At 45.3% G+C, this 16,794-nt stretch overlaps 3 protein-coding genes across 4 annotated transcripts; 1 reads left to right on the top strand and 2 right to left on the bottom strand.

The window, feature by feature from the left end:
- Window positions 1-7,039: 7,039 nt before the first annotated feature.
- LOC129595202 (uncharacterized) lies at window positions 7,040-9,201 on the top strand. The gene is made up of 7 exons (XM_055492132.1): window positions 7,040-7,236; window positions 7,304-7,382; window positions 7,463-7,580; window positions 7,650-7,839; window positions 8,142-8,243; window positions 8,385-8,501; window positions 8,816-9,201. Exons 1-7 carry the CDS (start codon window positions 7,065-7,067, stop codon window positions 9,199-9,201), a joined length of 1,164 nt encoding a protein of 387 aa, XP_055348107.1. The 5' UTR covers window positions 7,040-7,064.
- An 87-nt stretch (window positions 9,202-9,288) lies between these two features.
- LOC129595227 (uncharacterized) lies at window positions 9,289-12,790 on the bottom strand. Its single transcript, XM_055492154.1, has 3 exons — window positions 11,975-12,790; window positions 10,256-11,095; window positions 9,289-9,692 (listed from the first exon to the last, which is right to left on the bottom strand). Exons 1-3 carry the CDS (start codon window positions 12,698-12,700, stop codon window positions 9,537-9,539), a joined length of 1,722 nt encoding a protein of 573 aa, XP_055348129.1. The 5' UTR covers window positions 12,701-12,790; the 3' UTR covers window positions 9,289-9,536.
- An 805-nt stretch (window positions 12,791-13,595) lies between these two features.
- On the bottom strand, window positions 13,596-16,451 carry LOC129595255 (uncharacterized). 2 transcript variants are annotated; one of them, XR_008691285.1, is made up of 4 exons: window positions 15,623-16,451; window positions 14,425-15,246; window positions 14,233-14,336; window positions 13,596-13,930 (listed from the first exon to the last, which is right to left on the bottom strand). XR_008691285.1 is itself a non-coding variant. In XM_055492193.1 (2 exons), exons 1-2 carry the CDS (start codon window positions 16,346-16,348, stop codon window positions 15,196-15,198), a joined length of 777 nt encoding a protein of 258 aa, XP_055348168.1. In that variant the 5' UTR covers window positions 16,349-16,451; the 3' UTR covers window positions 14,399-15,195. The 2 variants fall into 2 exon arrangements, 1 of the variants encoding a protein (XP_055348168.1); XM_055492193.1 differs by lacking the exons at window positions 13,596-13,930; window positions 14,233-14,336 and having other exon boundaries at window positions 14,399-15,246.
- Between the last annotated feature and the right edge of the window lie 343 nt (window positions 16,452-16,794).

The raw sequence follows: 16,794 nt of genomic DNA, 5'->3' as shown, positions 1-16,794 counted from the left end.
CGACCGATTATTCTTTGGTTTGTCAGATAGTTTTGTCGCCGGTCGTCTGCAGCATGTACTGCGTTGACTACACGTCTCAGATGGGTTTTTGTTTCTTCATCACAATCGGAAGATGCACCAGTCCTGGTGGAAAAAGGCATTTCCTCGAAATTATAGACAGTTCCGTTGGTGTTTACGCCTGATTCATCCTGTCGTTCTGGTGGCTGTTTAACGATATCAACGCACGTACCAATTTGTGCCAGTAAAGCGGAAAACTTTTCCACGGGAGATGTGGGTTTTGTATGCTGGTTGCAGCGCCATCGCTACAAAAACAAACAAGTATCCTGGGTTGTTCATGCCGGTGGACTATCGTACGTATTGTATCAGTGTATACGCAGTACTCGTAATAATAAAGCAGAATATTGCTTTCCCTGAAGCGTGTCCAGAATAAGTAAAGAAGTTTTATGTGGGCCATGTTTTATGTGGGCTGCTCAAGGGAAACGTCATTTTAATTCGCAATCATAGGTTGCGCTCGTAAACCGTTTTTCACTGCATTGTACCTTATACAAACTATGTGGCTGCGCAGCGACATAAACAACAAACTTCGACATTTTCGTTACAGTATTTTAATCTATCCCCTTATTCTACTCATACTGCAGCATTGCGGAATGGTCTAAACCTTGTATACATTGTACTAAGTACCAAGTATCATGAAAGTCGTATTCCTATTCTGCTAGTTTTTTACGCTTACTTACCTAAATAATACAAGCCCGTAGCATTCAAGCGTCGATGCGCAGTTGAATTCTGTGTTGTCACAAAATCCATCCACTGTTCGGCCAGCGTTAAGAGTTGTATGGCCAAGGCCTTCTCATCACGAAACCAGATGCGCGGGAGTTCGCGGTGAAATTTAATACACAAATTATAACTATGATGGAGAAGGTCATGCAGGAAATCAACCAATAACACCAGTGACTGTTGATCATCGTAATCATTGTGTTGCACCATGTTAAGTATTTGCTGAAGGCCTGACATCATCATGCACATTCGCTTGCCAAGACGGAGACATTCGACCTACAATCAAGGTAGAATCAGAAAGCAAATGCAGAAAAAAGTACTTACAAGTTACAACGAGCGTTATATAATGCTAGTACCTTAACTGCCTCAAGAGCTCCGATAATTGCTGGATACAAACTGCTTTCTCCATCAATCGTCTGCCAACATAGAGCAGGAAGAATTTTCCTCAGGTGTCGGACTGCAGCCAAGAGACGAGTTTTCGTCAAAGCCGTTACAGTCGTGTTAGTTTTACTCCGTTGCGCCATAAATCTACGCCACTGCAACGACGTATCAGTAGCAGAAGCAGTCGCACCATTCCACGACAAATTATGAGCAGGAACCATCAATATGTACCCCTCTTGATCGACCGCGGTATTCTCCACATCCCGGTCCAGTAGCAAAGCTTTCAGTAGGCGATCAATTAACGACGCGTCTGATGCAATTTTTGATGGGATGAAAAAATAAAACGGTAAAGCAGGTGTCTGTGGCATAGTTGTATCAACACGAGTGTGATCGGTTGCGGTCAACATCGCTACAACATCGGCTTCCGTCGCTGAAGGGTATTTCGCAGTGATTAATAAATCCTTGCACAACGATTTGGCAAATTTCTGGATTTTTAGACAGTGTTCCAAGGCGTCCGTCAATGTTCCTTTGAAATTTCTCAGAAACTGGGACACGCTCCAGCCTTCTTCATCGTAAAGGTCAGAAGATAAAGTGGCCTTTTGTACCAATGTGTTCAGTGCCGCGCCAGTTTCATCTAGTACCACTTTTACAGTCGAACAAAACTCCTGCAGCATTTCTTCCGAACACCCGTCAGCAGCGCAACACAACTTCATTAAACTTTTCCACTCGCTATCAAGTACAGAATGCAAGAGGTCATCAGACGTTACATTTTTGGCAGCCAGCAGTATACATTGTCGTAAATGTTTCATGTACAGATAAATCAGCTTCTTTCGCAGTTTATCCAGTATGGCGATGTCTTTATGCATGATCTTTCTTACAGGCAGTACGGCACAAATATCATGGTAGTCATTTCGGACGACCAATGACAGAATCAGAGTATCCTTACACCGATTCATGAGTTGTGTACTGCTAACTAAATCAGAATTCTCCGAACAACACGTCTCCAAACGCAAAGCAACGCCCTCTTCCAGTGCGCGTAACGGCCATTGTACGATCAACACCAGTAAACGAAACAAGCAAGGCAGGTTCAGATCTCTAGCACCGGAGGTCATGATGCACGTTGGGTCGTCTTGCAGGTGCAGATGCTCTAGATTTCGACCGACGTACTTGAGCGTACGCTGTACGGTGTCGTTAATAGTACCCATAGCTTTTTCCAGATGACCTTTTCGCATGCTTCGTTCTAAATACGGACGCAGCGCTGTCGCTATAAAGCCAATTTTCGCCTCGAAAATTTCAACGTCGAAATCCGTGTTTTCCGTACCGGAAGATGCGTCTTCTTGTTTATCCTTCACTTCAAACCGATCTCCGCTTTCAGTAACTGCATCACTAACACCGAACAATAGCGGGAACAAATATTTGTCTTTTTTACCGCTCAGAATTCCAACCAGTGTCTGCACACAGCAGAACAACTGACTGTACAAATTATACCATGTATTTAGTGCCTCCAGATTCTTCTGAATTTTCGGCTCGGCATACAACGGATGCTGACGAATGAGTTCTTTGGTACACGTAAACAAATTCTCCACATCTTCCAACTGGTTTTGTATATCAAGGATGGCCTTTGCGGCAAGCTGAATCTTTTTGATGTGACTTTTATCCAGCTGACCAGCATCGCTTGAACCCGGTACATCATCAATTCGAAACTGCAAAATATCCTTCAACACTTGGTCTACTTTTGAGCGATTGCGGGCCAATAAGGTAGAGTGCTGTCTCAAACTGCAGTCCGATCGCCGTGCTTGCAACTCGGACCAGAAGGTACTGCGCAGAGCCTGTTGGGCTTCTTTCTGCAGATGCTCCCCGTTCTTCCTGGCTCTGATGCGCTGCGAGACGACCATGGGAATGAAGACAGCGTAGAAGGTGATCTGCTCCGGTGAACAGTGTAACCAGGATGAGCGGCCGCTGTAATCGAGAACCCGCTCCAAACAGCCATGACGCAAACGGATATTCCGATCAGGGTTGTCCGAAGACTGGAACTCGTCCGGTTCCGTGCGACCGGGATCAGTATTGTCCATGTTGCAATAACGCGGAAATTCTCAGTGAGACACTCAATACAAACGCCGGCCTCCACAAAAATTGGAGCGTCGCACAAGAAAGTCACCGTAAGTGCGAGGAAAGCAGATTACTGCTTGTAAAGTGTTCCATGAATACATGTATAAATTGTGGCCTAAACGAAGTGGAAGTAAATCAAGTGGAACTAAATTCCACGGCAGTCGTTGATTTCCGAGAACAGTATCTGTACGGGTATGCAGAAATAACCTGGGTAGTTTAGTGCGCATATTGCTCATACTGGCGTTAACGGTAGATCGGTCTTCAAAAGCGGCATCACAATGAACCTCATTCTCCTGCTGTTCTGTATATGAAGCCAAATGTAAGCATACAAGGCGGCAGTTCAGCGCGTGGCGAATACAACGGATTTCCAAGGACCCGGCAGCTGCAGCTTTAATTTATGTGTATCGTATTATGCAAACAAACATTTGACGATCGGGTTTGTCAAAAATAAACATAAACCCGATACTATCCGACACAAGGCCGTTACAACAAGAAGCCAGAAAAATTTGTGATTTGCCCTTCGATCCTTCAGCACATATCGATGCTTCGCCAAAATTAAACAGCTTTTCTGTGTTGAACTTTTGAGCATATTCTCTTAAAGCCACCACACTACGATAATCACGTACAATACTTGTAATAAGTTTGGGCTATTTTATTTTTTACTAAAAGATGCCTATTTGGGATCAGCTCCTTTTGGAACTGGCTTGGACAGCAACATCACCATGGCAGAGCCGAGTGATACGATGCAAACAAGTCAAAACTTTTAGCTTATTTTACTCATACGTACTCAACACAAAGTACGAAAAGTCAAATTTTTCGGCTTCGTATTCGAGAGGGTGAGTGCGACCAGCACCTTAGTTGGAATTGGTCTCCATTACTTCGGTCAAATTATTGACCGCAGTGCAGTGTGGCACCTCGCTTTGGCGAAAAAGGTCACCGGCAAGGACGGACACGGTTATCAACAAAGCAAATGTCTGCGAACGCAAAAGTGATATATGTTCAGTGCGTAATGCGTATACCCTTCAAGAAATCCATGACTGTGTGAACGAAAAGTCTGACCTCTGACCTTCACAATAAGACCCGGTCGAAGGGGAACGCTCGCCGCCAGAAAAACCGTTGGCTTCAACTTATCGGTTGTTAAGCAGAACACATCCAGCAAAATTTTTAACCGGTTGTCCTGTAAAGGCAAGCTTTCACTGAACGCTATCCGTGTGAGATTTTCGTCAAAGGTATAAGTTTACCTTTTCCGAGCGCATGATAGAAGTTGACCTTTCCAACAGCTCGCACGAAGACAAATGCAGAATATTTCCCTAATAAAAGGATACTAGAATTATTCAATGTGCAAGAAAAATCATGCAGAAATATCCATACTGGTACATGGTCATACTGGTGCAACAAAATGATGTTAGCCAGAAATGAGTACCATAATATTACAAATTGTCGTAGTGCAGTGGCAGGAGCATTAATGTAACAACTATGCTTTTAATTAAGGTTCATAAAATACGGTAGCTGCATCATGCAAGTAGTAATTTTAAACCGGAATAAGCTATTTCTGATTTTTCTAAATTTAAATCGCTTGCCTGTGTAAAAATAATTAATAAAATATTATGATTATGCGGTTCATGGAATTATAGCGGTCAGTCTGCCAGATATGGACTTTAATTACTGCTGTTATTGTACACCGTACGGTTGCGTATCTTGCATTCCTGGTTATAATCTACTGCTGTTGCCATCATTCAAAATTTTTCGTAATGTTCATTCGATCTGCCCCGAAAATCGATTAAATTGGTAACGGGCTAGAACACCGACCATTCACGTTATGCGATCATGCAACAGTTCTTTATGTAACGCGCCCTATGGTATGTAGTGTGTACGAGGGCCCTATCATAAGTTGTCGCCCTCGTACTTTTGAGTCATATCGAAGTACACTAAGAGTACGTACTTTTACGTACGTACGTACGTACTTTTGAGTCATATCGTACACTAAGACAGGCTCTTTATGCGAGTTATTTCAAGCATCAGTCTCATATTCTTCGAACTATGTCTCTGATTCGTTTAAGCAGTATTACCTGTTCTTCCGCTAATATAACCGGCATCGAGAACACTACCGTCGACAGCCCGAACGTGGCGATGCCCAGCGCCGACACAAAATGCCCATTCACCGGGGTCTTCGACTGGAAATCCGCCACACACGACAACATCATAGCGGTATCCAACACGAAACCGGCCGTCAACGGCCACGTGAAGCACCAATTAAACGCTTGCATTGCTGCGCGCATCTGTGCATGCGCGTTGATCAAACCCTCCATCGCCGTTCCAGGTGTCCCACGGGATCTTCGGTATTTTTACTCGAACATACCGGCGTCATTTGCACCGATCGATTCAGCGATCGCATGCCGAACAAAATGATTATTCCATAGGTAAAAAAGACGGTTTGCACGAGGATGGAGACAAAGTACGGCAGCATGCCGCTGAACAGCCAAACAACGTAAAAGCCTTTAATGGGAAAGGTCACACCGAATTGTCCCAGCATGGTACTGGGGTTTTCCCATCGCGCGATGTCAATGGTGCCTTCCTGGAACCACGTGAGGAAATCCCATATCCAACCTAACACGAAGACGCAACTTCCTGTTATCACGGGCAACAAACGAAGAATTCGGGATCGCACGAATGATTCGCGATTTTCAGTGGTAATCGCATAAATTGAATTTTGCAAAGAACTGAAGTGCTTCTCGCTAAGAACAAACGCCAAGATTATTGACGGACCACGGAGCGCGGAAATGGCGTCTTGACAGGTGACAAAAATCTGATCGAGCAGCTTTCGAATGTGTCCCTTGAGTTCGATGATATGCGATACCGTAAAGATACACGCTATAAAAATTCCACTAAAAATGCAGAATATTCGAAAAAATATAAGAAAATTCCTCATGGAGCGTGTGGTGTTAAAACGAACCACGAGACAGCACACAGCTGGCAACCAGGAAGTAGATTTTGGGTGCTGCATGGTTGTATCCGTAATGCGGTTGGACCGGTGCCGTTTCATTACTAAACTCGCGAGGTTGACGGTACGCTGTATATTTATTTTGGGGAAAAGCATCAATCGTAATGAGATTTGACCAGTTGTCACCATGTCAGTGCTAAGATGAATTTAATTTGGGATGGTATGGTTACAAACTTGAAATACCTGGAATAAGTCAATAAAGTGCAACATCAGCTGTATGGGCATTTATTATGGGATTGCGGGATCAGGACAGTACGCGAAGGGATTTGGAATTTAACTGATTCAGCGCAATACCCGCATTACATCCCGTTAAGTTCTGCTTTATGTTTGTACAACTGCTGGAGATCCACAACAGGTATCTTGTCTAAACAGTTAGATTTCTGTGCACGTACATGGAAGAGAAGAACAAAACCGAAGCAGTATTTGATTTTGCGCATATGCCATAGTTACATGAAAAATTAGTAAAACTGCTGTGATACATTTTTTAAAAAGATATTTTCGGTTGCATTATATGGGAGTTAACTACCCATAAGCATCCTGCAGACTAATTGCGGTTATTAAAGCGGGGTAGGCAAAAGGTATGTATACGTGTACGTACAAAATACAAACGGCTTGTTATTGGCCGAATGCTCAACCAGGTTTACGATCAACAGGCTACTGACACCATTCGTTAATGATGCGATGGTGTCACACTTGGATGGCTAATTTGAATAATTTGGCTCATCCAAGTTATGCCACGCTGGGCTTTGCTACTGTCCACTAAACATTACCAGCATGGTGTTCTAACAGTTCTATTTTCATGGTAACAATGACACTACTGAATACTTACTGCGTTTGCTCCATACGTCGCTGTATTGGATGGACTATCGCCATTTTCCTCTACGCCGGAATACTGTTATCAGTGTTATGTAACGCCGCCCGAACCGTTAAACCAAACAGCGGTCAGTTTATGCAAGAACTTCTGAAGTCCGGTAAGTGTACAACGTATAATTGCCGTTTACCTTCATCGTTAAAATATAATTTTGTTGTTAACTACAGCATCGGCACAGCAAATCTTTTTACCCTTAAGTACAGCCAATATCACCGCTAACCGGCATCTTTACGGGAAACTGCTCAGGTAACCGTAATCTTATAAACCTAAATTATTCATCATTACAGGAAACCTTGTAACACGAGATATGCTGTATGTAATAATAGGTCGAATTTCCTGGATGCCCGGTACATTGTGGATGCCAATGATCCGTCGCTGTTACTCGTACAGCTGTCCAGCCGTATCACCGCGTTCTGCCATGTACAATTCCATTCCTACACGATGGTACGTGAGCGTCGCGTTATGCTCGACTGCGCTGCAATGTTTCGCTTAAACATCATAACATTGTTGTAGAAAAGTGGGGAAAGGGTGGATAAAACGGAGGACCAGTTTGATTTCCCCATGCCCAGCGGTTTCATCCACATTTACAACGGGAAAGAGCGCAAGAAGCGCAGTATCCTCGATGTCATCCGGTCAGTGCCGCAGCTATCGCGCCTGCACCAGGCCATCCAGACAGTACCGGGACTTCCGGAATATTTAGCATGTAGGTCATAGGCGTCTGTTAGCACTGAAAAAAGTCACCAATATGTATAATTATAGTTTCACCAATATGTATGTAGTTGTCAAAGCTTTACTAATAATACGAGGTAATAATATGTTAACTAGGGCCTACTGGTAGTGATAATACGGAACCATGCAGAAAGCATTATGAGGTTAGGAATTACTGTGATAAATTACTGTGATCAGGAATTACTGTCAGAGTTTTGATACTTGTACTGCTCATTAAAAAAATAACTGTATTGAGAATATTTGCTGTATAACTATTCACCCAAGCTGCATAAACAGGTAATGGTCCGGTAACAATGTTTGCCGCAAATAACGATGGATGGGAACGTTTTGGATTGGAGAGAATGTCACTATTGATGCGCTGGCCCAATGCCATGCAAGGCACGTAACAAATAACAACGCTGCACACTGCACAGGAAGTGTACGGACAAAAGCTAGCGTACAATATACGTAGCTATACCTATACATATTACTACAGTATATACGAGGTGCAGCAGTGTTTACGCTTTAATGCTTTAACAGAATTACTGACGAATATGGTGGTAACCAACGGAACACTGGTAACGGATGATTGGGCTGACGGCGACATAATGACCACACTGAACAGCTACGGAAGCCTGCAAGCGCGGATAGCCGCAGGTGCGGAAACTGCAGATAGTAACCATAATATGCATAGCGTATATGTACACTTTTATCCCGGTACAATGGGCATTATTTGCAGACTTTCTGTACAATAATGTGTACAGAGGCACCGTTATCAGAACCACATTTATTCCCATCACAATAAATGCCTTATACTGTATTTCAGTATATGTAAAATGTTACTACTTTAAAAGCAAAACCAACCTCGTACGGTAAACAGATGTTGGTACATGCCACATCGTTATTCTGCCTAAAATTATTCAGCACATGGAATCCATACTAAAAGCACCGCCTATTGTTGTTTATTCTAGACGGTGTACTGCGGATCATCAACAGCCGTCCCTCGCCCTTCATGGCCTCCCTCAGTCCGTCCCGCGCTCCGTCGCTCCTGACGGATCGCGCCCGCCCCGACCAAGCGCTAGTCTTAGAAACGGATTACTACGCCGACAACGGCGTGTTACACATCGTGGACAACGTCCTGTACCCGCCGGTGCCGGCGATTAACGAGACCGTCGCCCAGCTGTTCCCCTTCAGCCCCTACATGCCGCTGCCGCCCATCCAGGTCGACTGGGATTCCGATTGTGTCGGACAAGTGGCGGATTCCATGTTGGCCACCACAACCACCACCACTAGTAAACCGCTGATATTCTTTCCCAAAGCGCCGAGAAACAGGCACAATCCGTTGTTTCCCGGATGAAAACTTCGTTAATTAACGTTGCGCCTGTTATACCGGTCATAAATGCTCTTCAGTGTAGAAAATTCCCAACATTAAAAATGGTGAGAATATCAAATTTTAATTTCTGCTGAGTCAAATCCGCAAATCAAACGGAAAATCATGTCGCATGCAAATTAAAGCATTGCTTCACAGCACTTGCAAAATCCACATCGCTTTACAGGTAAAAAGAGATCAACAAAGGAGAACATGTAAAAAAATACTCGTAAAAAATTATAAAAAATGTAAGATTGTTGGCAAACGTGTGGGCCCGCAAAAAAATAGTTATTATCGACAGACACCCATCCGGAAAAGGCACGTTATACAAAGGGAAAAGAGAAAATGATATTCATAACAAAGTACGAGGAGATGACCGACAACTTCTTCATCTGGTAGACGTTAATGTTGCGACAGAACTGGGTGCCCTGATAATTCGCATTTGGGCGTGGATCTCGGCTTTGGACGGCGCATAAAATCTGAACCAACAAAATAAAGCATATCGTAAAAGCCAGTATTTTCCCGTATGTAATTACGGCAACATAAACATGATCCCACAGAAAAACTGTTCAAACTTTTTAAACGGAAGAAGACGAATAAAGCAAAACTAAGTGGTCGCAGAAATAAAAAGCAGCAAAACAACCAACCTAATCTGCCGTGCTTCACGTTTTCTACTGCGGCTAGGCATCGGAGCGGTTAAAAACACTATATCAATAAGAACTAAGAAACTGGGTGACTGTTTTGCGTTTAAAAAAATATAATCCACAAGTATTCGGACACGTCATCGGGACGCCGAAATATTCACCAAAACCCAGACGTATTTACAAGGCAAAATTGTTCATACTGCGGCAAAACATTCTCAGTCATCAACGTGTCGGAAAAATGTGGCGCACAGTAAAAAACTGCTATAATTAAATTTTTATTAATTAATTACCTGATAATAATAATTATTATACCATTTATTTTTACTATCATTATTTATTTTTATTAATTTTATCAATACCACTATTTTATTATTGTTTTTATTATACAATGCACTCACCTTGGCCAGTGCCATGACAACCCGCTGATCGCCATGCGCATTAACATAATTAAACCAGCGCCCGACCGCCGCCGACAATTCCTCCCCGTCCACCGCCGGCAACCCGGCCTCCAGAGCACTCCACACCCGGCACTCCAGATCCGCGTCGATTTTCAGCACCGCTCGCGGAATCTCCACCACCAGCGCCACCCGTGGGCAGGGCACCTCCAGAAAACCACACACCAGCTGCGCCGAAAACCCCACCAACTTGACCGCCTCGCACGGGAGACGCCGGCACATCTCCGCGAAGACCCGCACCCCGGAGGCACTGTCCTCCGTGTGCGCGGTGCACACCGCATCCGCCGGCACATTCCCCACGATCTGCCACTCCCACACCACATTGGCGATGGTCACGCAACGCAGCCGGCACCCCACGGTGGGCGCTGCGAACTCCAGCATGCCGGCGATTAACTGCATCCGCGGGAAATCCGGGAAAAGGGTCGGGGCGACCTCGTGGGGGTCGTAGCTGGTCAGCAGGAGGCTGCGGGTGTCCGGGCGCAGGAGTTTGTAGACGACCGCCACCAGGGGGTACTCGTGGTTGCGGGCGCATAGGGCGTCGGTCAGGATCAGGTGGTTGGCGAGGGAGGCCGTGTCCAGGAGGTCCGCCCAGGCGCTGCATACGCGGCGGGTGCGGGATTGGACGAAGCTGTTCAGACAGGAGAACACCTCTGTCAGCAGGTCGGTGGGGAGGTCGCGTATGTCGGCGGAGGTGTCGTCGGTCGGGGTGGGGTTGGGGGTGATCTGCAGGTTGTTGGTGGCAATGTTGCGAATGATTTTCGGCAGGAATATCGTCGGGTTCAACTGAAATATCGTACGCCCCATTATTATACTCTATTATATTAGACAAACTAAACATACATAATTTGATGCAATATCAGTAAATTTTATTAACTGATTAAAAAACGATGGTTAATAAATCTTAGGACTCAAGTGATTGCGGAAAATCTAATCAACGATTCTGGTCACTAAAAAAATATTATTAAGAATTAATTTCATTTTTAAACAACTTAAGTCGTTTGCACACCGGTATAATGACAGGTGAAAAACTGGATGTGCTAACCACTTCACTACTATTTTTTCGACATACAGTATTCCGTGTGTCACCAACCTAATGGTAAGTATGTTGCACCCGCTGGTCATCATTTACATAATTCAGTCGGAAACCAAAATTAATTGAAGCCATAATAGAGTAATAATTAGTGACTGATATCATTGACTGACTATTGATTGAAAATTATTGACTGGCATTGTTACTGGAAACTTACAAGTTTAATATTTTATAAATTTACGAGAGGATTTCAATATAATTCAAATATATTTCAAATATATTTCAAATATATATTTCAAATATATTTCAAATATATTTTTATATATTTCAAATATATTTCAAATATATTTCAATATATTCAATATATATCTAATAATTCAAAAATCAAGGGAAATTAAACTCATAATTCGTAATAAAAAAAGATTTGTTTTTGTGACTTCATTAAAAATGAAAAAAATTTTTAATAAATACTTGAAAAGTCCTTAAAATTTCTAAGTAAACTGTAAACAGAAACAGATAAATATTTGTTAATTAACTTAGTTTATTGTACGTAAAACATTTTTCAAATGAAGCAGATTATTATTTATTGGCTGAATTCCATACTGAAAGGCCATGAATTGCAGTGATCATACCGTGAGGTGCTTGTGACGGTCAAACCGAGCCAATGGCAACAATTCCAGGCACACAACCGCTCCGGCTTCCACCGCCACCGGCATAATATTCACTTCCGCGCGGAAATAATCGTCGAAGTACCACTTGAGATGCGCCTCCACGGCGGGCAACAGCGCCGCCGGAGCGATGGTCAGACTGCTGGGCAACGCCACCCGGTACACGACAAACCGCCCCGGGGGGACGCACACCAGCCCCAGCTCCGCGTCATCGCGATGCCCCACCAGCTCATGATCCCCGGCCAGTTCCTGCTGCCAGTTGGTCAACGTCATGCGCAGCTGCTCCCCCGGGAAGATCTCCCGCTGGAGACCCTCCGTTCCGGGGTGGGCGTACTCCACCACGACCGTGGACTGCAGTTCGTGAAGGGCGGGGGGTTGGAGGGGGAGGACGGTGGCGGGGACCCAGGTGAAGGGTCGCGAGGGGTTCTCGCGCACCAGGACCTCGACGGCGCGCTGGGGACTGGCGGGATCGGCGGCATGGAGATCCTCGACGCCCAGATGGTGCAGGGCGCGGCAGCAGTCGGAGAGGAAGACGTCGCGGAAAGGATGGAATTGGCGGCGTTGGTCGGGGCAGAAAAAATCGATGAAGAGCCCGTCGTTACCCACGTCCACCACGCGGCCGTGACGGAATGATCCCGTGGCGTCCACGACGTCGACGCTGTTCACTTTGTAGATATCCACAAAGATCATGACTGATTTTCAGGCACAGATCAATTTTAAAATGTAACAACGCACTCAGAAAATCACAGGGCTTGAAAGATGGCTACGAAAGTCTGTTGCAGCAAAACTGCACAAGTCAAAACAAGCAAAGAACGGAACTGGATGTGCAAAATTCGAAAAACATGAATCAACAATACGACTGCAACCGCCCTGCGGCCGGCAGCTGGCTAATTTTTGTCAGCTAGCGTGGTGGCGCGCTGACACGAAGAGCGCCTTTGTTTGTAGCTCGCACTGGTGGTCCATTTGCACGGAAGGCGCATTTTGAATCGTTTGTAAATTCACGAAACATCGCAATGGCAGTGGATTTTGAAGTGTCTTCCCTGAACTTCTCAAAACACTTTGTTGCTTTTAAGTTATAAAATGTACTGCAAGTAGAAGAAATAAACCGAAACTTTTAAAACAAACGATTTACATCCGCTTCCGGCTGGTGCGCACATGGCAGCCACCTCGTGTAGCAGCGTGGTTCAATTTTGCTGTGAAAATGTTCCTGAAGGCTGAAGTTGTCTATTCTTTGTTTCTTTCAAAATTTTAGTATACAGAATATCCGTGTGTATTCTTGATAAAAAGGAAAAATAAAATGCAGAAGACATTTTACATCGATACCAGAAAGTTCTACACCGGTTTGGAACAAAAAGGTGCGTAAGCTGAGTAGTGAGAGTTATTACGGTAGACAGCTATTTATTTATTCTGTTTCTATGCGGAATATTCTACGAACGATGTTGAAAAAATCCAATAAATCGACAATTTTAATTTCTATCCTTCTCCGTAGATTAAAACTAAAATGAATAATTGCATCACCAGATAAACGCCCTCCTTCACAGCAGAAATCAACGCTAACCGGAGATCAATGAACGACAAAATGTACAAAATTAATTGTCCGAAAAATTAGAAAACGAAAGATACACTGTACAGTATAAAATATAGTGTTGGCAACAAACGCAACCCAATGACCCATATATGTACGAGTAAATCATCCGGAATTGCAGTAAAAACAAAGAATTATGTAGTCACCAAATTGTCCACAGGTCGATTCACCGGAAAATTGCATTACACAAAAGGAAATGAAAAGATGACTTTCATTAGAAAGTACGAAGGAATGACGGGCAGTTTCTTGACTTGGTTCATATCGCCGCAAGAGAATTGAAAACCATGGTTAGGCGAAGTTGGGTGTGGATCTAAGCCTTGAACCGCGCACAAAATCTAAAAAACAAACAACGGAAGTATATTGTATAGCACAGTTGCCACAGCCAGAATTGCAGCGTAAATATCTGTAATTGCGGATATTAATATTGTAACAGTTATCGACGAGAACCAAAAGACATCAGTAAATTGCTTCGAGAAACGACGAACTAAAAAGAAAAAAAAGTTATCTTGAAAATGCAATCCAGTAAACAACATGAGGTACTGTACTGTGCTGCCGTGGCCCACGACCAAGCCAACAAAACGGGACAGGTACAACTATGGCATAACACCACACCACGTGTATCGGTTTCTTCACTGACCTTGGGCAGCGTCATGATAATCAGGTGATTCCCATGCTGCGCATGGGTAAGCGACCGGCAGTCAGAATTTCGTTTTGACCTTTTCCGATTTTCAAAAGTCACTTCTAAATCAGAAAAATTCGCTGATTTTGATTCTGTAATCCGTTTGCGTAAGAAAAAAAACTTTGGCCCGTAAACTGAAATTGCTAATACCCTTACGAAGTCCATGGGTACGCCCAACCAGTGACCGAACGTCTCCGACAATTCCTCCCTGTCCACGGCCGGCAACCCAGTCTCCAGGGCATTCCACAGAATGCACTCAATATCCGCGTCGTTCTTCAGCACCATCCGCGGAATTCGCACCACCAGCACCATCGGCGGATACTCTGGGAAGCGGCACACCAGTTGCGCCGTAAATCCCATTAACACGATCAACTCAGACGGCAGACGCCGACAGGAGTTCAGGAAGCACTGCATCTCGGATGGGCGGTCCGTGTGCACGGTGACCGCCTCTGTTACCCGCATCTTCCACGCCCATCCCGCATATGCCACGGTGAGGGAGCGCAGCCGACACCCGATGGCGGGTGTCATGTGCTCCAGCAGGGCGCACAGTTTCCATTTCTGGGAAATGCGGGAGTTTCTCGGGCGATCCACCTTGACAAGTGGTGAGCACGAGGCGGCACGTGCCTCTGCGCAGCCGTTTAAAGATAACCGCCACCAGTGTATACTCGGGGTCGTGTAGGCGCTCCCTATGGTAGCATCTAGATAGGACGCCGGGAATCACGAGGGTGTTGGATAAGCCTGCCGCGTCCACGATGTCCGCCCAGGCACGGCACACGCGACGCAATCGAACCCGTTGGAAGCTGTCCACGCAAGAGAAGGTTTCGGACAGCAGCTCAGAGGGGAGATCGTCAATGTCGGCGGAAGTGTTGGTCATTGGGGGATGCGGGATGATCTGCAGACCGCTGGTGGTCAAGCTGTGGATCACATCAGCGATGCTATGAATAACCTCTGCAGCAATCTCGGCATGTTTACCTGAAATATTGCAAAAATTCCTAGAAAGTCGGATACCGCAACTTTACCCATAAACTGTGAATTTGTGACCGCCTGGTTAATTGTTCGGTCCAGATAAGGCTCTCAAATACTCTCAATATAGTAATCCACTTCAAATCGTCGGATGACACCCAAAAACCAAAGCCGGCCATTTAAATAAAACATGTACGATTACAGAAGTAAGCATTATCATTTTTAATTGCGAATTTGCGATTGAACTGATGCCGCAGGGCCATTAGCCTTTTTGTGCTCTGGTGGATATAGTAAATTTTTTATCGAATTATAGTAAAACCAACAGATATCGAATATTATCGATCACATTTACAATTTAAACTGTATGCGCCACCCATTGTCTTACCGCGTGGGGCTCGTTATTACCATCCCGCCACAATTTCTCCACACACACTACAGATTCGCCTTCCACCGCCGCTGGGACAACAGTCCAGACGGCCCGATGATACCCGCTCCAGCTTTCCAGTTGCGTCTCCATGGCGGCCAGCAGCGTTGGCGGAGCCATAGTGCGCAGACGGCTGGGTAAGGGGACCCGGTGCACAACAAACCGCCCCGGGGAGACGCATACCTGCCCGAGGGCCTCCTCGCGCTTGTGTAGTTCCGCCTGCGTCATGTCATCGTCCAGTGGCTCATCCAGCCAACCACCGGCGGCAATGCGCAGCCGCCCAGTGGGGACGAGTTCCCGCTGCCCACCAGCGATGCCCGGACGGGAATACTCCACCAAGGCCGTACAGCGCAGGCCCTCGAGCACGGCCGGTTGTGGCCAAATCACGCTGGCTGGTATCCACGTGAAGGGTTGTGAGGGGGTTGCCCGCACCAGAACCTCAACGCCGCCATCTGGTTGCTCGCGATGGATGGTATCAAGAGCAATTGTAGTTCGCGATTGTCCATGGAGTGGCAGTAGTCCGAGAGAAAGACCTGGTGGAAGGGATAGAACTGACGGCGCTGATCGGGGCAGAGAAAATCCACGAACAAACCGTACGTTCGCCACGTCGACTACGACGCGGCCGTGTCGCAGTGATCCCGCATCTAGCACGTCGACGGTGTTGTGTTTATAGATAGTCCCATCCATTATGATTGGTTATCAGGCGCAGAACACTGAGAACACCTCAAACCTTGGAAAACTTTGATTAAAAAAATTCGAAAGCGCTAGTTGTTTGACGGCTAGTCATAAAAAACACTAATAAATCATAGCAGCCGCAGACTCGCTCGTTATTTTGCTAACATGGCTGAGTAACATCGTGTGACGGTGCAAAAAACTGCAAATGCCGTATGGCACTGCCACTGGCCGGCAGTTGTTGGTCATTTGGTAGTAGCGAAGCAGACTCAACAGGACCGTAACACCCCCGACCGATCCCCATGGCGGTGTGTAATGGGACAACATTCACATGTACGGTTAAGTAATTTTAAATTTGCGACTGAGCATTGCGGCTATTACATCACCGCGTAGCAGCCTCGCCTCCCCACGCCACCACGCTTAGAAACAAGGAGCGACGAAGGAATTTTCCAAAATATCAG

This window comes from Paramacrobiotus metropolitanus, unplaced genomic scaffold (assembly GCF_019649055.1).
Source record: "Paramacrobiotus metropolitanus isolate TYO unplaced genomic scaffold, Prichtersi_v1.0 Parri_scaffold0000075, whole genome shotgun sequence".
In the NCBI taxonomy this organism is placed as follows: Eukaryota; Metazoa; Tardigrada; class Eutardigrada; order Parachela; family Macrobiotidae; genus Paramacrobiotus; species Paramacrobiotus metropolitanus.
The sequence above is the reverse complement of the archived record's forward strand: the minus strand, read 5'-3'. Positions and strand labels throughout refer to the sequence as shown.